Source organism: Pelophylax lessonae (genome assembly GCF_965119305.1).
Source record: "Pelophylax lessonae genome assembly, chromosome: 3".
NCBI classification, from domain to species: domain Eukaryota; kingdom Metazoa; phylum Chordata; class Amphibia; order Anura; family Ranidae; genus Pelophylax; species Pelophylax lessonae.
In genome coordinates, this window is record NC_138770.1 from 281,484,300 (window position 1) to 281,508,346 (window position 24,047).

General features: G+C 39.2%; 1 protein-coding gene across 6 annotated transcripts in view; it reads left to right on the forward strand.

Annotated features, from left to right (window-relative positions):
- The window catches only part of LOC309551399 (uncharacterized protein), a 1,058,733-nt gene extending 1,040,128 nt beyond the window's left edge, over nucleotides 1-18,605 (forward strand). For all 6 annotated transcript variants that reach the window (XR_014225076.1, XR_014225077.1, XR_014225078.1 and 3 more), the window contains 2 exons: nucleotides 1,052-1,426; nucleotides 18,439-18,605. Coding sequence is in view for 1 of the 6 variants with exons in the window: in XM_082251972.1 (XP_082108098.1) it covers nucleotides 1,052-1,064 (13 nt within the window). In the remaining 5 variants the exon portion in view is untranslated. The remainder of the gene's footprint in view (nucleotides 1-1,051; nucleotides 1,427-18,438) is intronic.
- Nucleotides 18,606-24,047: the final 5,442 nt, after the last annotated feature.

Consider the following 24,047-nt stretch of genomic DNA (forward strand, 5'->3'; position numbering starts at 1 on the left):
TGGAGCCGATCAGTGGGTCCCAGCAATCAATCATTGGCTGGGACCCCGTGATCAGCTTGGGCTGTAACAAATCACAGCACAGCTGGGGCAGCAATCATGCACGCCCCCTACCTTAAAGCGCTGATCATGTACCAGATACGTAATCAAGCAGAGAGCGGCCGCCTTGCAGCAGTATATCTGTGTGGGGCTACTTTAGCTACTTAACTTTAGATTACCTACAGTATATACTATGTGTATGCTTTTGTAGAACCAGGTCTCATTTGCTTTATCTAATATTAGTTGTGCAAGAAACAATTTCATGTATAAGTGCAAAATTATTATCTGTAAATGAATATATTGAAGCTTTAATGTAAGTAAACAATAAATTGTATTTAAAGACATTATTTCATTTTTTGCAGAAGGAAAGGGATAAAACCTCTGTTAGGTTTTTATTGCTTTTGTGATTGACTCCCTTTATTTGTACTTCTGGCTTCTTTTATCGGAAGTGGGGATACTTGTTCCGGCAACAACTGTCAAAGTTCTCTCACTTTGAAGAAATTTTTGCTCACTTCCTGGACAGAAAGTAACAGGATAAAAAACTTGACATGGGATTTAACAATTTTTTATTCTATCCAGAAATGAACAAAAGAAAGTTTTGACTTTAGACAAACAAAAGTGAAATTAGTCATGCCTGACTTCATAGCAAAATATGGGCCAACCTGTGGCATCATCATAACCACAGTCAAATGGCAAGGCAGGCAGAATGACAGTAGGAAGACTTACTACTGTGGACATGACTATGTAGTTATTACATAGTTACATTACATAAAGCTATTACCGGCATAGCTTTGGCCATTGTACAGAGCCAAGGGCTGCTACAGAGATATCGGTACAGTTGGTAATCAGCAAAATAAGATTATCCGCTTCTCAGGATCTTTCTTGTGTTAGTTTTCTTTCTTTTTTTTTTAATATGCACTCATTGTAAAGTATAATGCAGAGGTAAATGTCATTTTATTTATATCACATTCTTTGTAAGAGTTTAATCCTAATTTCTACCTTTATTTTCCTATAGGAACACGGGATGACCCTTCTAAGTCAACCTACTAGAATCACAATATAAAGCAAGATTTGGAGGCTGGAACTCACAGGAATTAATTCCTTGATTGTGCTAAAAGATTTTTTTGAGTCAACATCCGGCATTTCTTTCATCAATCCTATCTTTTAAAAGACACCAAAAAAAAACCTACACACATATGCAAACAACTGTGATGTCCTGACAAACAGCATATTAAACATGTTTTTTTTTTTTTTTTTAATAAATATTACAAATATTATCAAATCAATATTTTTGCTTGACATGTTTTAGCTTAATAATAGCAATCATTTTATTGTTTCAGGAAAGATCATTTTGTTGTTTTGTTACATCACGATTGGAGAATAATTTACAGTGAGTAAAATAGATTTGCTTGGGCTCCTTACTTTTTGTTAATGTATATATCTAATATACCTTTGAAGTTCTTAACCGCTCCGTGTGTGCATCATTTATGTTATCAGCTGCCTCTGCTCAATGAGTTAGGGGCTTTGGGTTGAAAAGGCTACATTACCTCTGCTGCTACTACTGCAAGTCCACCATTACATTTATCATCTTGGGAAGATCTATTTGAATTATATTCACAGTTTTAAGAGCTTTTTAACATTTTTTAATGAAAGCATGATTGCCTGGAGTTAGGCCGCCCATTGCAATCAGCCAGGTATGGTTTTGATTGTTTTTTTAAGACTTGAGTGACCAAATGAATGTAAAATAGTGGGGGAGACTCACTAAGGCTGAGTTCATACTGCACCACGAAGTGCGTCCCTGTTCACCATTTCAGGTCCGATTTCAGTCTTAATTTTTGGCTGAATTCGGACCTAAAATGGACCAGAAGACGCACAGGATTCCTGCGCAATTAGCATTGGAGCCACTCCGGAGATATGTGAACCCGCTCCATTGAGAGCCTGGTCACAATCTCCTGACATGCGAATTGGATGCGGGGAAACCTGCATCCAATTAACAATAGTGTGAACCCAGCCTAAAAGTTATGCACTCAGAATCTGTACAGCTGTGCATGGTAGCCAATTGGCTTCAAATTCATCTTGTTTGACAATAAAACCTAGAAGCTGATTAGTTTTCTGATTGGTTCATAGATATATTTTCTTGCATCATGCAATTTTAGTAAACAACCCCCAATGGGTAGCTATAGTTGAAAACTGATGGTCACAAAATTGCCAAATGTTTGGCTAGCTAAGAGTCTGATTCAGTTGTAAAAGGCATTAATTTTTTCCAAAGGGATGTTGACCCCCTTGACTCAGGCATCTGCCAATGCAGCCCTTCGTAAGTTACAGCTCCAGAAAATTAACTGTATGGAACATGTGACAAAAGTGTATTTTGTTTTCAATGTTGGCTTTCTGTATGGTTGGTTTGCTAATTATGGTATCAAGTCAAATAATTGTTACCTATGAACTGATTTTTTTTTTATCTTCAGGGTAAGAATGGGATGGTCCCATTTTTTTTTTTAGGCAGTGTGCAAACAAGGTAATTAGAAAAATGAGAGGGTTTGAGCTCACATACACAGGCATCATGCTCAGAATTGAGTCAAAGACTGTGGGATTGATTTACTAAAACTGGAGAGTGCAAAATCTGGTGCAGTTGTGAATGTTAGCCAATCAGCTTCTAACTTCAGCATGTTCAATTAACCTCCCTGGCGGTATGATTCTGTCAGGAATTCTGTTCCAAAAGCGGTACAATTCTTTTCATGGAAATTTGGCGTTATGTATTATAGGCCTACAATTCTTAGTAATTACTGACTTAAACCTGACCAAAACAAGACTCTAGTAGACATCTCAGATGTGATAAATTTGAAACACAAACAAGTGAATTATAATCGAATCAATAATATTATTTTATTATTTAATATATAATATATATAATAAAATTATATTATTTAATAGATTATAATTCATGCGTTATATATTATATATATATGTGTGTATATATATATATATATATATATATATATATATATGTGTGTGTATATAGATATATATATATATATGTGTGTGTATATAGATATATATATATATATGTGTGTGTGTATATATATATATATATATATATATATATATAACGCATGAATTATAATCGAATCAATAATATAATTTTATATATATATATATATATATACATATATATATGTATATATATATATATATATATATGTATATATATATATATATATATATATATATATATATATATATATATATATATATATATATTTGCATATATATATATATATATATATATATATGCATATATATATGCATATATATATATATATGCATATATATATAATATAAAATGTGTTATGTGTTTGTGTTTTGTGCAACGTTTTTTTTTTTTTTTGAATTTCCCTCCCTAGTTCCGCTCCCATGCAGCATTGCTGCTGCAGGGAACGGAACTAGGAAGTCCTCCTACCGACAGACGAGCGGCGGAGATCTCACTGGCGGTCACAGCAATGAGAGCTCATTGCTGGATCGTCAGGATAAGGTAAGAGAAGCTCCGCTGCGCTGTCTGCACGCTCTGCCCATTGACCCCGAGCGTGACTCGGGGATACCGCTAATAGCAGAAAATTCCTACCCCGAGTCACGCTCGGGGATACCGCTAAGGCGGTTAAGTGTTGACAAAAAAAAAAAAGTAAGCTGATTGGTTTCTATGCAGAGCTGCACCAGATTTTGCACTCTCCAATTTTTTTGTAAATTAGCTCCACCTTGCTTTTAGGTGCTTCTGTGTTGTTTTGACTTGCTTCTGGGTTGCTTAATTTTGCTTTTGCTTTGCTACCAGCTGCTCAGGCCTTATGCACACAGGGCATTTGAAAAAATTAGCTGCAAAGCCAGTTCTGACACCAGGAAAAAGCAGCTGTAAAAACGCACTTTTAGAAGTTTTTCGCATTGGTGTTAATGTGCGTTTAGCCACGTTTAGCAGCATTAGCATTTAGTAGCCTTTTTCTGCCCTCTTCTATTTTCCACTCTCAAACCCAACTACTACAGCTTATAAATGCTTGACACAACTTAAGGCTGTATACAGAGTTAACACACGTTTAGCCACTTCAGGCATTTTTACAGCCTAAGGCTGCTGCTCCAGAACGGGCTGGCCCTGGGGTTTTTTTGCAGCTTGAAAAAGCCTATGCCACTTACAGATCCTAAAAGTCTGTGTGTGCATGAGGCCATAGAATAACATGGAGGGGTGTATTTAAGCTGCAAAAAAAAACAAAACATCTGACGCTCCTAAAAGCATCTGTAAAAAACACCCTGTGTGCATGAGGCCTCAGAGTTGCTTTTGCAATCACACTAGTATACAAAAAGTCCAAGCGCTGATAATCAAGACCCTCTAAAAGGAATTGACCAATAAGACAATGGAATATCCAAACCAAGCAATCCTTGTGCTGCCAGTCCCAAGCATAGGATGTAAATGCAATGGAATGAAACACTGAACATGGACAGCGCACAGGAGTGACAGTGAGGTGTCAAAGGGGAATCAACAGGCAGAAATCCATATTAAATGTCAATTTATTGAACAAATAAAGCCAGGGATTGCAAACACGTTACCACATGGGTCCGGATGGCAGTGAGGTCACTTGACAAAGCGCATGCGCGCAAAACGCGTAGTCACGGCAACTGGCTTGCTTGCGTTCAACGCTGGTTCCTGCATCTGGCTTTGTCTCATCGAGTGACGTCACCTCTGGACTCCACGCTACCCTCGGCGCTCCAGTACCACGGTTTGTATACGCGCCGGCGTTGATCGGCCATGATCCTTTTTCTACTCTACAGTGGGTCCCGTTCCCTGGACACCCTCACATCTCTGAAAGGTACAGTGTTGGATTATCCCATATTGACTATTGGCAATTGTCATCCCACAATGCCCTCACCACCATCCGGACCCATGTGGTAGCGTGTTTGCAATCCCTGGTTTTATTCCTTTCAATAAATTGACATTTAATATGGATTGCTGCCTGTTGATTCCCCTTTGACACCTCATTGTCACTCCTGTGTACTGTCCATTTTCAATGTTTCATTGCAATCAAATGTGTTTAGTGAAGAAAAGCTGTTCAGAAGTGAATACCCATGTACTTGTCCAACTATTGCCATTTTGTTCCCTTTTTTCCTGTCGCATGCGCATTATAATCGAGACAGTTGTTGATATGAAAAAAGGTTCACTTCAAAGCTCCAACAACGTATATAGTTAGCCAAAAAATTTAAATTTCCTAATGTAGTGATGTTTTTCTGCACTTAGATGTGAAGCAGAAAAATAATACAAATGTAAATTAAAACAAAGATGCTCTAAATAAAAGAAAAAATAATTGAATGGTGAACAATTATCTATATGCATATGTAATACGTATTGCTCATCCATTTGACAGAAGTAGCTGTTGTCAAGTTCAATTAAAAGAAAACAATGTTGAATATCTAACCTTACTAAGGGGAAAACATACATTCTTGTAATGATGCTTTTGAAACAAAAATGTCAATCATGCAGAATTGTAGTATCACGTTCTTGAAATCCACTTGTATGTTTTACCCTGTGTATGGTACTGCAGCAGCAAGACTGAAAGGGTTAATCAATAGTGGCACCCTGTCATGTCTGGAGACAGACATTAAATGTAAAGGGAACTTAGAAGTGACAGTTCTGGTGATCTTCCTGTCAGGACTGGGTTTAGGATAAATGACAGCTGTGGGCTTTGTATCGATTATGTGGCATCCCTATTTATCTGCAGACAGCAGAGGCAAGGGCACCTAATAACCCAAACACAGCGACTCCCCGTGTGACCACCTTGTGCTGCCGCAGATGATGATTGCTCACTCTCGCTCAGAGGCCGATGGCTTTTTAGCATAATTCAGGCTAGGATTTTTATAATAACACCCTATTCTTCTCTGATATTTTTAGCTAATTACTTTTTAAGAGTGACATCATGATTATACAAATAAAGCATTGCTGTCTACCTCCAGATATAAAAAAAAAACAAGATAAGATCGTATATAGTGATTTAAACAGGTAACATAATGCACTGTATACAAAATTTTCAGTTAGGTTATCCCAAAATGATCTCCTAAAGGCATGCTGTCTCATTTTAAACTTTTGTCATGAGTACTGAATACTTAACAAGTAAAAATATTCTTCCCCTTCAAATGTAGGTGATGGTTTGCACCATCACTGATATATCAAATTTGTATTGGCCATTTTACCCAATGTAATTAATAAAAAATGATCTTTTTTAGGCCCCTTTCACACATGCTGTCCGTTTGTCCGTTTTTCATCCATCCATTGATGGTGTAATTAATAAAAAATTATCTTTTTTAGGCCCCTTTCACACATGCTGTCCGTTTGTCTGTTTTTCTTCCATCCATTGACGGATGAAAAACGGACATCAATGTATCTCTATGTAAAAACCGATGACAACGGATGATCATCAGTTAACATCCGTTTTCATCCACTTCCGTCAATGTCCGTTTTTTGAATGGATGAATGCCCTATTTTTCATCCATCAAAAAAAGGATCGGACGAAAAACGGATGACAACGGATGAAAAACGGATGACAACGGATGAAAAACAGATAACAACTGATGACAACGGATGACAACGGATGAAAACGTATGACAACGGATGACAACGGATGAAAAACGGATGACAACGGATGAAAACGTATGACAACGGATGACAACAGATGAAAAACAGATAACAACTGACGAAAAATGGATGAAAAACGGATAACAACTGACAAAAAACGGATGAAAAAACGGATAACAACTGACAAAAAACGGATGAAAAATGGATAACAACTGACGAAAAACGGATGAAAAATGGATAACAACTGACGAAAAACGGATGAAAAACGGATAACAACTGACGAAAAATGGATGACAACTGATGAAAAATGGATGAAAAAGGGATGAAAAACAGATGGAAAACTGATACATTTTAACGTGACTGAACTGATGAACTGAACGGACCGTATGTGTGAAAGGGGCCTAACATAACGTTTTTCGTGTATGTATGTTTGGCTGCAGACAAAATCCCAAAAGGTCTTTAAAAAAATAAATGTGTATTTGAATACCTAGGAAAATACACAGGCTCAGGCAGTAAGAACAAGGTTAATGTACACATCGCAGTATCCCATAGCAATTGTATTTTGTGTACTCTAGGCAGGCCAATGAATGGTGAATGCTAGTTACGAATTTTTTTTTTTGCTTGTTTCCCCCCATTAATCTTTGCCTTTTTGAATAAAATGTACATTTTGAAGGTCCATCTCCAACCAAATTTGTATTTTTTTTGTAATTTTGGATTGAATGGAGACAGGTTAGAATGCCTCTATTTATTGAAGACTGTTCCAGGACAGAGACACAGTCAATAGGAAGCTGATAGGGTTTCCAGCCCCTCTCTACTCCAGCTAAGAAAGGTATTTTTTAATTGATTTTCCTGAGATTTCCCCTCATTTCCTATTCCAATGGGCATGGGCAGCAATTACCTGGACAGAGTTTCTAACCCTTCCCCACCCTACCCAGTATTAAAACAAGTTTTGGCTTTGGCTGGAGTTGATATTCATACATGAAGCCTTTTATACTTGCACTTGATACATAAATAGACTTTGAATATTTTGGACTTGTCAGGCAACTGAGTCGCGACTCAAGTCACTCCGACTTAGGAAAATGTTCCTGCACTACTTGGGGGGTGAATTCGGAGCAGCTTGCATTAACTTCTATTAAAGAAGCTGTTTGCCAGCCACGCTGAAGTCACACTGTATGGATCAGCTTAAACGTTGGGCGACTTTGAAGCCGTCCCAGTGTGAATTAGGCCCCTTTCACCACCTGAAAGTCGCGTGACTTTGCCGCGCAACTTTGATGCAACTTCAACACGACTTGAAGCAAAGCCTGTGTAATCTTGAGGTCTATGGACCTCAAGTCACATCAAAGTCAGACCAAAGTAGTGCAGGGACTACTTTGAAGTCGCACAGATGTGAATGGTACTCATTGGAAATCATGGGGTACGACTAGTCATGCGACTCTGCAGTCAAAAGTCGCAGGACAAGTTGCACAAGTGTGAAAGGGGCTAAGAGAGTAAAGATGTAGCAAAACGAATGTTGCAAAATGGAAGTTGAAAGAGCTTGGTAAGTAAAGTACAGTATATCTCCATTTATCCATTCATGTGCAAGAACATTTTTTTTTCCTTGAACATGTTTAGGTATTTAAAGTGAATGAAGATTCCTATTTACTAAACTCCCTTTACACAGTCTATACTCTTTTAGTGGAGCGACCCTTATAATAGAGTCATGTTACATGCTACTTACACATAATAGCAGTCAATAAGAAGTCTATAGATTTGAGCATGTGAACTTATTAATCTAATAATATACCACCTAATTGAGTAAGTCATGAAACAGATATGATTAAACATGCATTATAAACAGCACAGCAAGTGACCCATATATTAATGATATATCTTTATTTTTTTTTTTTAATATGCTACGTTAGGTTTCAGTATGTTTGCGCGTATCCAGCCCCTAACCTTTTGATGCTTGATGTACAAGGGTCAATTATATGATTTATTTCAAGGTTTGCTTCTAAAGATTTTTTTTTATGTTTGCTGTTAATCCTTGGGAAAAAATGCTCCAAGCTATGCCACTATTGATCCATTTGTCACTATATTTTTATTATTTCCTTGAAGTTTTACTCATGGGCACACAAGCTTTGGCTCATGGTATGTCAAGTATTATTAATTGTGCTTCTTTATGTCTGTTACTTCAGTTCTTTGTGAAGAAAGAAGACTCTAGGTGCATCACACTTAGTCTGGTCTACCCTGGAGCAGTTCCTCACTGATCAATACAGAACGCCCTCCTTACTGATCATTACAGAACAGTGGCTTGACCCTTGTAACATTCTCTGTGACCAGGTTCTTACGTTCCCATTTGTTTTCTTATATATATTTATATATAGATATATATATATCTATATATATATATATGTCATTTTTCTTTCACTTTCACATGCTTTTATATCTTGGGAGATAAAAGCTAGATCTACAATAAATTACTTAACCTCTCCTCCCTATTACTCGCAGCCTCTCCAGCTCACTTTATTCCATTTCAACAGTAGTGATTGTTGTATTTATTGCACTGAAATGATGCTCACTATAAAAATAAAAAGTATGAAATATTTGCTATTTTTAATTGGGCAAATTACAGTTGGGGATATATGTACTTTTATTGTATTTCATTTTCATCTATTTTAGCCTATAAATTCTAATAGGTTAAAATGGGGGTTTCCATATTTTTGGATTAAAGCGGAGTTCCGGGCACAAAAACTATTTTTTTTTTTCTGTGCCCCTCCGCTAGGTAGAGCTCACCTGAAAAGGAATTGGATAGTTATTTTTATTTTTTTTGTTTACTCACCTTTTTATTGAAGATCGTAAATACTCACCTCTGACTGCTTCCTCCCTCGGAGCCGCGGCTCACCCCGTCACTTCCTGCCTCGCCATGATTCCTGGGAGCTAAACGTCATAGCTCCCAGGAATCAATGCGACGGCACCGGCCCTGCTCGTCATTTCCGGGCGACGCCGCATTCCCCTGCTAAACAGCTTCTGGGCATGCCCAGAAGCTGTTTAGGAATGCGGCGCCGCACCGGAAGTGACGAGAGGGGCCGGTGCAGTGCATTCTGGGACACGAAGAAGCGGAAGAAGACAGAGAAGAGGACCGCGCCGGCTTCAGCTGCCCACAACAGAGATGGAAACGCTGTGGAAGAAATTTTCTAAGTAAGTATTTCTTCTAAAAGGTAAGTGCGAACCGGGACAGATCAGAGGCTAGCCATTGTGGAATGTGCTAGCCCTGACTGTCCCGGGGGTAAGTTCAGCAAAAAATCATTTCTGTGCCCGGAACTCCGCTTTAAAAAAGAAAAAGAAAAAAAAAAGGAAAGTCTTTCAATTTTCCTTTGCATGGACCAGAAGAGAATCCATATGAGGAGCCCCTGGGAAAGGCTGGAACTTTTTGTGATTCTATAGCTTGGAAAAGTTTTGAAAGAGATGTGTTTTTAATCTGGAGTGGCTCTGTATGGCCAAATTTGGTCAATGATGTCAGAAGTATCCCTGCCCCTTAGTGTATGTGTAGCTGCATGGTGGGGAAGGCCTTGGCTGCAATTGAATGACCGGTAATAGGCAGAAGGAACAGTTTCCTCCTGGGTTCGGTCAATGACATTTACCTTATACGACCATGTAGCCATATAAGGTTAATGATGTCATGAGCATCCCTGTTGCTTTTTTTCCAGATGTAATCACTGGTTGGGAAATGCCCTGGCTGCAGTTGATTGGGAAGCAAGGGGTGGAAATGACAGCTTCTTGCTGGGTTTGGTTTGGGCCAAAGTTTGGACAAACCCAAGATCATCCTTACTTCTAACAAGCATGTTATAAAAGTATTCAACCTTTTTATTAATAAACATGTCATGAGAAATATATATGGATTACCATTGTTGAGCTGGTTTGAAAATGCTAATTGCCCAGCAGTTATGCTATAATACCATGTCCACTAACTTGAGACACATAAGTAGATCAGAAAAGTCAGAGAGAAGTCAGAAGGCCTTATCAGCATGTTGGATACAAGTTATTGATACAAAGTACTGGAGCAGAAAGGTCAAAATAACAGTCAGACAGACAGCATTTTGAACAGCAGAGGTCAGAAATGACAGCCTTCTTGTTTCTCTCATGACAGATTTTCTTTAGAGGGGCTTCTAAGTAACAATAACATTTAAAGTGGTTGTAAAGGCCCAGGGTTTTTTACCTTCATGCATTCTATGCATGAAGTTAAAAAAACATTTTGTGTGCAGGAGGCCCGCAGACCCCCTAATACTTACCTCAGCCCCCTCCTGATCCAGAAATGTCCACGAGAGCCTTGCCTCTCTGGGGACTCACACTCTTGATTTGCATTTGGCAGCAGCAGAAGCCACTGGCAATCACAGCCAGTGAGTCAATCAGGAGATGGAGGGGCCTAACCACTGCTCTGTGTGTGAATGGACACACAGAGCCGCGGGTTGGGAGCATGTCTGCTTGGATGCCCCCACAGCAAGCTGCTTGCTGTGGGGGCACCCTGTAGGAAGTAGGTGCCAGGAGTGCCAGCGAGGGACCTGAAAAGAAGGGTATTTGGGCTGCTCTGTGCAAAACCATTACACAGAGCAGGTAATTATAACATATTTGTTATTTAAAAAACAAAAAACAAAAGACAACTTGGCTTTAGAGCCGGTTCACACTGGGGCGACTTGTCAGGCGACTTGGTCACCTGACAAGTCGCGGTGGGTCGCCTGCCATAGATTAGCACAGGACCATTTCTAATAGGAGCGACACAAGTCGCTCCGACTTAGAAAAAGGGTCCTGTACTACTTTGAGGCGACCTGGAGCGACCTGCATTGACTTCAATGATATGAAGTCCGTGCATGTCGCTCCGAGGTCGTGGTGCGCGCTGTGCACCGCAAATTCACAGGTCGCCCGGCAAGTCGGATCACCTCAATGTGAACTGGCTCTCAGTATCAATTTAAAGCTGAACTGAACAGAACTTTTTTTTTTTGCCATTTTTGATAGAGTAAGGGAGAATTATAACATCGGTCAGTTTTTGTAGGTGGTAAATAAAGAGGAGAAGGTATGATGTTGTAAAACATACATAAAAAAACTTTTCCAGGCATTCTTGGTTTATATATAAAAAGTTTCCAAAATCACATGTGAACCTGTCTTAAATGGATACATTGAATTCTCATCTGCTGATGTTGTTGTCCTGCAGTGGGATTGCCACTCTTAGTTGGGAGGTCCCTTACTTTCCCCCATCTGCAATACTCGCAAATAATGGAAACCATTAGCTGCGATGAATGTCCAGAAATCTAGACAGGCTTGATGATGACTGTATTTAAAGCTGAGTGCCTGGGCAAATATAAAATACACATATATTGAAGACCAGGTATATTCTGAAACTTTTTGTTTACATGTACAAATCTGTATTTTTTTTACTAGAAAGTTGCTTAGAACCCCCAAACATTATATATATATATATATATATATATATACATATATAAATATATATATATATATATTTAGCAGAGGCCCTAGAGAATAAAATATTGGTCGTTGCAATATTTTATGTCACATGGTATTTGCGCAGCGGTTTTTCTAACACAATTTCTTTTGGAAAAAGTACACTTTATTGAATTTTAATGCAAAAAAAAAAAAACACAATTTATAACCCAATTTTTTAGTAACATAAAAAAAAGATGATGTTACACCAAATAAATAGATACTTAACATGTCACACTTTAAAATTGTGCATGCTTGTGGAAAGGCGTCAAACTACGATACTGGAAAATCTCCATAGACGATGCTTTAAAAATGTTTACAGGTTATCAGTTTAGGGTTGAAAAAGAGGTCTAGTGCTAGAATGATTGCTCTTGTTATAACCTTTGCAGCAATACCTCACATCTGTAATGCGAGCACTGTTTACATATGCGTTCACTTCTGCACACGAGCCTAAGAAGGGTGGGGGCGCTTTAAAACTTTTTTTATTCTATTATTTTTTATCTATAATTTTTATTTTTACACTGTTTCTTTAAAAAAAATGTTTGGTCACTTTTATTGCTGTCACAAAGAATGTACATCCCTTGTGACAGTAACAGGCAGTGACAGGTACTCTTTATGGACCTCAGATGTCTCCTCAACCCTTAAAGCACCTTATCACACCAAGATTGGTGTGATCAAATGCTTTCACTATTTAAAAATGGCACTGTTTACATTTGGGAAACTGGAAGTGACGAAAATGCTCGCCGCTTCCAGTCTCCAAGATCATAGAGGCAATCAAAGATGATCTGAGAGAATTCACTAGGACTGCTTTTACATTAAAGACAATCACCGGCCAAAAAAACAATATCAGGATGATGCCTGTAGCTGCAGGCATCATTGTGGTATAACCTATTGCAGTTAATTATGTACATGTACATGATTTCCTGGCAAGTGGTTAATGAAGCTGTGTATTTATTTACCATCACTGAATTTTTTTTTTATTGTAAGCACAACCTAAATTTGACTTGGTATCTGCCTCTTGCAGCCTCGGTACAGCAGATCTGTAGTGTGAGAGGAAGCAGCAGCACAAAGAGCCAAATAGGTAATGTGCTTACACGAAGTATGCATACCATTTTGGTTTGAATGCGTGAATGCGATGCAATTTTAGTCATACAAACTGTATGGCTGAATTCGCATCGCACAGACATTGCATGTGATGTGCACAGCAATGAGGTGCGAATCACATGCAATGTCTGGCATTGCATAAGTCTGAACCCAGCCTAAAGGTGAATATTACAGCAAAATCAGCTTTTTTTATTTTGTCTTTTAATGGGCTATTTCATTTTATAGTGTTATTTGTGGCTGGAGTTATGCTTTAAGGTATGTTTATTCTTTAATCTATAGGCTGATGGCTCAAGAAACCTCGGTCCTATGCTGGCAGCCTTTTCCCTGCAACCTCCTCAACTTCATTTTCCCCAATGTAATCATATCCAATGCCTTTAATAGGGTGCATAGGCACATTAATTCTCTCAGATGAGATGTCAGGGAAAGAATCAGAGGTAGCAGCAATCTTTATTTTAGTGATCAAAGTTTGCAAATATAATAAGGTAACATTGATATACATTAATAAAGAAGATTACATTTGCTAGACCTGCTCAGAAGTCCTTGATCCTTTTTTTTTTGTAACACAAGCTATATTGTCTGTAAATGACAGAGAAAGAGGGGCCTAGCTTGGGGATGCAAGCATTAAGGAGGACGCAGGCTGCCCATAACATTTTCTGCAACTTGAGTGATGTTATATAGATATTGTATTTGCTGTGCCAAGTGTGAGCCACCCACCAACTGTAGTCACAGGATCGGTGTCCAATGGAAGGTCCATTGCCTGCTGGAACTTTTACATTGTCAGCACTTTTATGCTGAAACAATCAAGCTTACAATATTTCTAAAAATAGTACAGTAAATTATTACAAATATAACAGGGGTCTTGTTTAGTCAATATAATTTACACTATATTATCAAATCTATTGGGACACCTGCCTTTACAAGCACATGAACTTTAATGGCATCCCAGTCTTAGTCCGTAGCGGTCAATATTGAGTTGGCCCACTCTTTGCAGCTATAACAGCTTCAACTCTTCTAGGAAGGCTGTCCAAAAGGTTTAGGAGTGTGTCTATGGGAACGTTTGACCGTTCTTCCAGAAGCGCATTTGTGAGGTCAGGCATTGATGTAGAAGAGAAGACCTGGATCGCAGTCAATGCTCTAATTCATCCCAAAGGTGTTCTATCGGTTTGAGGTCAGGACTGACAGGACTGTGCAGGCCAGTCAAGTTCCTCCACCCAAAACTCACTCTTCCATATCTTTATGGACCTTGATTGTGCACTGTTGATTGTGCAGTCATGTTGGAACAGGAAGGGGCAATCCCCAAACTGTTCCCACAAAGTTGGGAACATGTAGTCTAACCCCTGAAAAACAACCACACCATAATCCTCCCTTCACCAAATCATTTGGACCAGTGCACAAAGTAAGGTCCATAAAGACATGGATGAGCGAGTTTAGGTGAAAGAACTTGACTGGCCTGCACAGAGTCCTGACCTCAACCTGGTAGAACACCTTTGGGATGAAATAGAGCGGAGACTGCGAGCCAGGCCTTCCCATCCAACATCAGTTCCTAACCTCACAAACGCGCTTCTAAAAGAATGGTCAAACATTCCCATAGACACACTCCTAAACCATTTGGACAGCCTTCCCAGAAGAGTTGAAGTTGTTATAGCTGCAAAGGGTGAGCCAACTCAACATTGAACCTTACGGACTAAGACTGGGATGTCATTAAAGTTCATGTGCGTGTAGAGGCAAGCGTCCCAATAGTTTTGGTAATATAGTGGTATGTAGATCATGCAGTCTGTTTAATATGTGCAGTTTCTGCATGTAGCCTCTAAAACAAGTTTGTATTCATTCTACTCACCGAAGTCAATAAAATATGTAGGGAAAAGGGAGGTCTACGAGAGCATTTGACAACAATAGATATGTTATTTATGCAAACACCACCAGTTTATATATAGAAAGAGTCTCAATCAATGAAGTGCTCCTAGTGAAAATATTTTCCAATGACCAGAGGCGTATTGATTGTGAAATGGTTTCTGAAAAATGTTCTCAACAAGTGATGGAATTTCTCTTCAAGGGTGGCCATGCTGTAGCTTCTGCTAAACCATGTGTGTGTAGTATGTGTATCTATATTGTAGTTTCTTGCTATCTATAGATTCACAAGGTGAAACACCCATCATTTATGACAGTTCTAAAGATGTCAATACCAATCTATTATTAGCTTTGGAATAACTACTTAGCAATTTATAACTACAGTGTCTAAACTACCCTTGTAATCAGAGATGTATAGTAACTAAGTAGAACTACTTCACTACTGTACTTAAGTACTGAAAGGCAGTATCTGTACTTTCCTAGAGTAGAATTTTTTTCTCCTACTTCCACTGTTACTTCACTACATTTTTTCAATGATTTCAATACTTCTACTCCGAAATTTTTTTTTTGTGCTGCATAGTTACTCGTCACAATTATAAAAATTACCACTGCCTGAACAGTAGATGGCAGGTTTCATGAAGCTCAAAACATGTGTATTATCAGCGCATACGAAAATAAAAGCTACTGTATGTATAAATAAAAGCTGCATTTGAAATAATAAAAAACAATATGATGTTCAAACTTTTGACTTCTTTCTTTAATAACTACATAACACAGTACTTGTACTTTTACTTTCAGTACTTGAGTAGCAATTTTTTTTTCAAAACTACTGGTACTTTTACTTTCAGTACTTGAGTAGCAACATTTTTAAAAAAACTACTTGCAATACTTAAGTACAAAAAACGTTGAATACTTTAGTACTTCTACTCAAGTCACTTTTTGATCGAGCACTTCCACTTCTACTCAAGTCACTTTTTGATCGAGCACTTGTACTTTTACTCAAGTCACTTTTTGATCGAGCACTTCCACTTCTACTCAAGTCACTTTTTGATCGAGCCCTTGTACTTTTACTCAAGTATGGGTTTCGAGTACTTTATACAACTCTGCTTATAATATGTTACTTCTATAATGCATTATATATAATACGATATAATGCATATTGAATATTAATTATATATAATACGATATAATGCATATTGAATATTAATTATATATAATACGATATAACGCATATTGAATATTAATTATATATAATACGATATAATGCATATTGAATATTAATTATATATAATACGATATAATGCATATTGAATATTAATTATATATAATACGATATAATGCATATTGAATATTAATTATATATAATACGATATAATGCATATTGAATATTAATTATATATAATACGATATAATGCATATTGAATATTAATTATATATAATACTATATAATGCATATTGATAATAATTATATATAATACTATATAATGCATATTGATAATAATTATATATAATACTATATAATGCACATTGATAATAGTTATATATAATACTATATAATGCATATTGATAATAGTTATATATAATACTATATAATGCACATTGATAATAATTGATAATTCCTCAATTCCTCAATAATAATAATAATAATTCCTATAATATACTATGCTTTCTACAACAGATATCAAAGCATAGTATATTAATAGTAAAATATCAGTATTTACTTGATATTACTTTAAGAGTTCCAGGTAACCTTCCAAACTAATGTTGCAAAGAAATTCAATCCTTCGTGATGGTTGATGAAGGACATTAAAGAAAACTTTTTAATCTTTTAATCTATTTAATTGCATTAAGTTGTCAAATCTGCCATATTACATTTTGTCCCAATTTCTAGAGTATGATATACGTCTAATCTATTCAGTAATTGTGAGAAATAATTGTGTGTGCTGGAAGTAAATAAAGGATCACTACAGCATGATTTTTTAAAAGACATTTCTTCAAGGTAGGATTTAGCATTTCCACTTACTTAGTAAGTTAGAGAGGCTTGGGCTGCCCTATCACCGTGGTAACTGCCAGAAAAATGCTCCTGATGTTTGAAGAGGTCAGCTAACCAGGTCATCCACTCTGGCCTCTCCCTGAGCTAGGCCTGGCAGCCCACAGTTTGCAGTTAGTCTAAGTCTGGGTCTAGCCCCGCAAGGTCAACTAATCCGGCTCTGATATAATTTTTTTGAGTCAGTTCATGGCCTGCACCCACCAGGTGGCCTCTAAAATCGATTATGACCTTTTGGCCTTGTCTAACAGAGGAATAGCATCCAACCTAAGAGTAGGCTTGCATAGGCATGACAGCTTTCCGCTGAGCGTTATTAAGGATAGCACCAACCGTTTGGGAAAGCATGGATGTAGGTATAATGAGATGTCTGGATACGCCATAAAATTATTTACTTTATAAGAACAATCTAAGATTTTTTTGACCATTTCCTGGGAATAATATTACGAAAAATGTCAAAAAGTATCAACATTTTCAAGAAGTTATCTTCCATTTTTATAACGCTGGTAAGAGTCTAGCTTAATGTTCAAAGAACCTGGTCTGGAGTCTGTACAAAAGAAGGTTTTCCAACACAGCTGCTGAAGCACTAATATTTTGATATAATTGAAGATGTATTGTGGGGACATAATTAATGCTGAAACGTGTGTGTAACAAAGTACGCTAAGCTTGTCAGCAAGTGAATCATTAGTTTCCTGGGTGGCTCTGTCCCTTCCCATTACTTGAACTTGACTTACTCTTCCGCATACAGATCCAAAGTTCAATTGAAAAGTTTAGTTGTGTGACTAATATAACAAACTCTTCTCTGGGGTTTGCGTGAGAAACACTGTATACCTCCAAACACCCCCTTCTAACCAAAAGGTTAACAAATGCATTAATCTGAAGGATTGAAAATGAGTTTTGGATTGTTGTTAAATAGCAGACGTAGTGTAAGAGTATTACTTATGACACTTATGGCACCAGCTAGCTCTAATACTGCAGTAACCTTATTTTTATTTTGCGCTGTGCAAACACCTTGAACAATGCCTAGTTTTCTACACAATGGGTTTTTGAAATAACATTTTAGCCCAGATAAATTAGGTCATTTTCAGTTCCAGGGTGCCTAGGAATTTTTATCTTAAAAATAATTTTTATAAATTACATAGATAGGTGTATAGTCACAAAACAAAGGTACAACGTCTTATTTAATTTCATTCTATGCTACTTTTTTCAATGTGAAAAAAAAAAAAAAAATCAAAGTGTGCTCTGATAACGTAAAGTGGGTCTCATGCATCATAATGCTATCACTAACGCCTGTCTTTTTTTTTTTTTTTTTTTTGCACAGCCACCTCAGCCACCAATCAGTCTCAAAATTGAAGATTTAAATTGTCATTTCCCAGGACATGCTGGAGCCTGGTGGCTTTGGAGAAACAATAACAGTGCTTAGTATTTACACTTTGATACATATTAATATTCTTTTAATAGGCACATCTGTGTCTGACCTATTACACCTAAAACTGGCCAGACTCAAGCAATGCCCAGGGTCCTAAATAAAAATCAAGCAGTACATGGATTGCTGAAGCACATTAGATGTATTGTAAGCTAAAAATAAATAATATACAGTCCAATGTGAAAGAACACTATATAACCAAAATTATTGTAACGTCTGCCTTTCCACGCACATCAAATTTAATGGCATTCCAGTCTTAGTCCGTAGGGCTCAATATTGAGTTGGTCCACGCTTTGCAGCTATAACAGCTTCAACTCCTCTAAGAAGGCTGTCCACAAGGTTTTGGAGTGTGTCTATTGGAATATTTGACCATTCTCCTAGAAGCGCATTTGTGAGGTCAGGCCCTGTTGTGGACGAGAAGGCCTGGCTCGCAGTCTCCACTCTAATTCATCCTAAAGGTGTTCTATCGGGTTGAGGTCAGAACTCTGCGCTGTCCAATCAATTCTCCAAAATGTCTTGGTATGCTGACACCTTAAAAGTTCCCTTTACTGGAACTAAGGGGCCAAGCTCAACCCTTGAAAAGGAACCCCACACCATAATCCCCCCTCCACCAAATGATTTGGACCAGTGCACAAAGCCATAAAGACATGGATGAGAGAGTTTGGGGTGGAGGAGCTTGACTGGTCTTCACAGAGTCCTGACCTCAACCTGACAGAACACCTTTGGGATGAATTAGAGCGCAAACTGCAAGCCAGGCCTTTACGTCCAACATCAGTGCCTGACCTCACAAATGCGCTTCTGGAAGAATGGTCAAACATTCCCATAGACACACTCCTAAACCTTGTGGACAGCCTTCCCAGAATAGTTGAAGCTGTTATAGCTGCAAAGGGTGGGCCAACTCAATACTGAACAATATGGACTAAGACTGGGATGCCATTAAAGTTCGTGCTGTGGTTGTGCTGCACTAACCACTTGGCTAACATGTAAAAAATGTATTTGTTTTTCTGTAACAATGAATAAACTCTTGTCATGTCACAATGCAAGTGTCACTTTTCAGAAAATCTTGATCTTTTTTTCATTAAAAATCTATCTTTGATTTCCAGTCCAGAGACCTTGCCTAGACCGAGATAATGCTTTTGGTCTCCTGAAGGCATCAGGAAGTTTTCCAATGATCCGACTATAATATATACAGCAGGTGTCTAATCTGGATCAAATATTTGTGAACACAGTCAAGTACTGCACAGACATCAAGATTTACATGGTTGTGGCTCCTTAGTCCAGAAAGTAGATACTGACCTTAGATGATTCCCGAATAACGATGGTGCAATTCTTAAGCCATGTATACATGTATCAAAATTTGGTCCGTATATAGCCCTGTCTGTTCCATGTATACTGTAGCTGTTCAACAGAAGCTGGTCCTGCTGAAAAGCTAGAATTCAATCAGCTGCTGCAGCCAATGGCTGCAGCGCTAAACAGTGTATTCTGATGGAGGAGGGGGATTCCCCTCTGTCAGAAATCAATAGCGCAGCAGGGAAGTGTCCTGCATCCACATTGCTTTTGTGGATGCAGGCATTTATGAGCTTTTTTTTAAATTTTTTGTTGAGAAAAGCAGATAGAGTCATATTTAGGGGAGTACTGGGAACTCTATCAAAGGAAATACTGGAAGTGTAATACTAACACATTGCCTAGCATCAGTGGCGTAGCGTGGGTTGTCAGCACCCGGGGCAAGGCAAGTAATTTGCGCCCCCTAACCCGCAGGATTTTAGCACTCGAGTCTCTTCCACTAGATTAGTTAAAGAAACCCTTACCCCCTAAGCACATGTATTGTTTGTTATGAAAATACTGATGTAATTAAAGTAAAATGCATCTAAATACAAGTTTGAATGACCAGCGTGCCCCCTTTCAAAGTAAAATGCATCTAAATACAAGTTTGAATGACCAGCGTGCCCCCTTTCAATGCAGAGAGACCAGCGTGTCCCCTTTTAATGCAGAATGACCAGCATGCCCCCTTTCAATGCAGAGAGACCAGCACGCCCCCTTTCAATGCAGAGAGACCAGTGTGTCCCCTTTCAATGCAGAATGACCAGCGTGCCCCCTTTCAATGCAGAGAGACCAGAGTGCCCCCTTTCAATGCAGAGAGACCAGCATGCCCCCTTTCAATGCAGAATGACCAACGTGCCCCCTTTCAATGCAGAATGACCAGCGTGCCCCCTTTCAATGCAGAGAGACCAGCTTGCCCCCATTCAATGCAGAGAGACCAGTGGGCCCCCTTTCAATGCAGAATGACCAGCGTGCCCCCTTTCAATGCAGAATGACCAGGGTGCCCCTTTTCAATCCAGAATGACCAGCGTGCCCCCTTTCAATGCAGAGAGACCAGCGTGCCCCCTTTCAATGCAGAATGACCAGCGTGCCCCCATTCAATGCAGAGAGACCAGCGTGCCCCCATTCAATGCAGAATGACCAGCGTGCCCCCATTCAATGCAGAGAGAACAGCGTGCCCCCTTTCAATGCAGAGAGACCAGCGTGCCCCCATTCATTGCAGAGAGACAAGCGTGCCCCCTTTCAATGCAGAATGACCAGCGTGCCCCCTTTCAATGCAGAGTGACCAGCGTGCCTCCTTTCAATGCAGAGTGACCAGCATGCCCCCTTTCAATGCAGAGTGACCAGCGTGCCCCCTTTCAATGCAGAGAGACCAGCGTGCCCCCTTTCAATGCATAGAGACCAGCGTCCCCCCTTTCAATGCAGAATGACCAGTGTGCCCCCATTCAATGCAGAGAGACCAGCGTGCCCTCTTTCAATGCAGAGAGACCAGCGTGCCCCCTTTCAATGCAGAGTGACCAGCGTGCCCCCTTTAAATGCAGACAGACCAGCGTGCCCCCTTCAATGCAAAGAGACTTACCTGCAGCGGCGGCTTCTACTCAGTTCCCCGCATTCCTCGAGTCCTCCCGCCTCCTCCTTTCGGCCAATCAGGAACGGGTCTCGGATCCACTTCCTGATTGGCCAGGAGGAGAATCCATGTGACATTAGCGAATTTTCATTCGCTATTGTCACACAATGGGTGGGCTCGGGGCGCACTGCTCTGCGCCCCGGGTCCACCCTTTTTTGAAGCCTATTAGAGCCTCTGGCTCTAATCAGGTGATTAAAAAAAAAAAACACTCTGTGACAGCGCCAGGCTGCTGACTCACTCACTGCTAAACTGACTGAGCAGTGAGGAGAGCTGGCATAGGCAGGGCTTGGTTTGCAACGCCACCCCACCCTACACCAATGGACAGGTGAGGCACAGTCCAGCCCCTCCCCGCCCTGACCCGCCATTTTCAGCCATAGGGCGGCCGCGCTGGACATCTCCCAGCCTTAAGATGGAGGCAGCCACAGACAGTGTGTAAACTGTGTATGTCATAGTCAGACAGACAGAGTGACACTGCGGATGCGCCCCCCCAGATGTTGCGCCCGGTGCGGCCCGCCCCCCCTGCACCCCCCACGCTACACCACTGCCTAGCATTAACGCACCTAATATGAAGTCCACTTTTAAAAGGTAAGGAAATATCATTTTATCTTTGTGAACTGAACTGCAGTTTCATCAAATACTTTGAAAATGAATGTATGTAGGTGATTTTAACCACCTCAAGACCAGACTGTTTTACCCCTTCCTGCCTAAGCCATTTTCAGTTTTCAGCGTTGTTACACTTTAAAGAGGAAGTAAACCCTCCTCTACAACTTGTACCTATAGGTAAGCCTATGATAAGGCTTACCTATAGGTACTGTAAATATCTCCTAAACATGTACCGTTTAGGAGATATTTACCTTAGATGCATCCAGTGACGTCACTGGCGCACTGAAGGAACGGCCGCTCGTGCCGTTCATTCAGAGCCCCGTGCCGTGACTGTCGGCTCCCGCGCGCGTGCGCGGGAGTGACGTCACCGCGGTTCCGGCCAATCAGATGGCCAGATGCCGCGAACCCGGAAGACGGGCGACTAGACATGTCGCCCGTCATCCAGCAAAGCGGGCGGCACAGCGGGGGCTCGTTCTAAGGAAAGTATTTCATAATGAGCTAGTATGCGATGCATACTAGCTCATTATGTGTTTCTCTTGCAGGGTGAATAAGAAAAAAAAAAAAGAGTTTACAACCTCTTTAAATGACAAGTTACTCAGACATGCAAAGCTGTACTTAAATGAAGTTTTTACCATTTTTTGAGACAGATAGAGCTTTCCTTTGGTGGTATTTAACTTCCATTTGTTTTCTTTTTTGTTTTTTTTTTGCTATATAAATGAAAAAAGACTAACAAGTTTGAAAAAAAGTTTTAAATAAGTTTTACTTCATTTGGTACAAAATTTGGCAAAAAAAGAAGAATTCTTTAAAAATGTAGGCGAAAATTTATTCTGCTACATTTCTTTGGTAAAAAGATTCCCGGTCAGTGTAAATTATTTAGTCTGTGTGAGAGGTATTTATTCTAGAATCTTTGGTATATATCAGGGGTCTCCAAACGTTCTAAACAAAGGGCCAGTGTACCATTCTTCAGACTTTAGAGGGGCCAGACTGTAGGGAATGGGAGTAGAAAATGTCCTGGAGTCAGTAAAAATGCCCCATCATTGGTAATCGTAAGAGAAATAGTACCCCATCATTGGTGTCAGTGGGAGAAATAGTGCTGCACTGTTTGTGTCAGTTGTAGGAATTATTTCCTATTATTAATGTCAGTAGGAGAAATAGTGCCCCAAGGGCCAGATAAAGGCATGCAAAGGGCCTAATCTGGGTCCCAGGCCACAGTTTGGAGACCACTAGTATATATATTTGAAAATTGATTAATCCTGATGTACTGACTGCCTATCTCATTTCTTGAGGCCCCAAAATGCCAGGACAGTACAAATATCCCCAAATTATCCATTTTGGAAAGTAGACAGTCCAAGGTATTTAATAAGAGGCATGATGAGTCTTTTGAAGTTGTACTTTTTGTTACAATATTTTAGAATATAAATAATCTAAATAAAATGTGTTTTTTTTTCCCTGCAAAGTGGTATTGTAACAAGTTATTTTTCCACACAGCATAGGCATACTTACAATTACACCCTAACATATTCTGCTATGCTTTCTGAGTATGGCGCTACCACATGTGTGGGGCTTTCTCACAGCCTAGATGCATAGGGACCCAAAATCCAAGAACCACCTTTGGACTTTCAGGAAGCATAAATTATGCATCTAATTTCCTGACTACCTGTTGTATTTCTTGAGCCCCTGAAGTGCCAGGACAGGAAAAACACCCACATTTTGGAAATCAAACACTCCAATGTATTTTCTGGATGACATAGTGAGTGTTTTGAAAATGTAATTTTTGGCCGCAGGTTTTTGGAAAATGCAGGAAAGAAAATAAAGTGTATTTTTTACACAAACTTGCAAATTAAAAATATATTTTAACATACATCATGAGTTTACTTAGAATTACACCCCAAAACACATTCTGTTAATCCTCCCAGGTATTGGGATACCATGAGCATTAGACTTTTTCACAGTCCCAAGATCC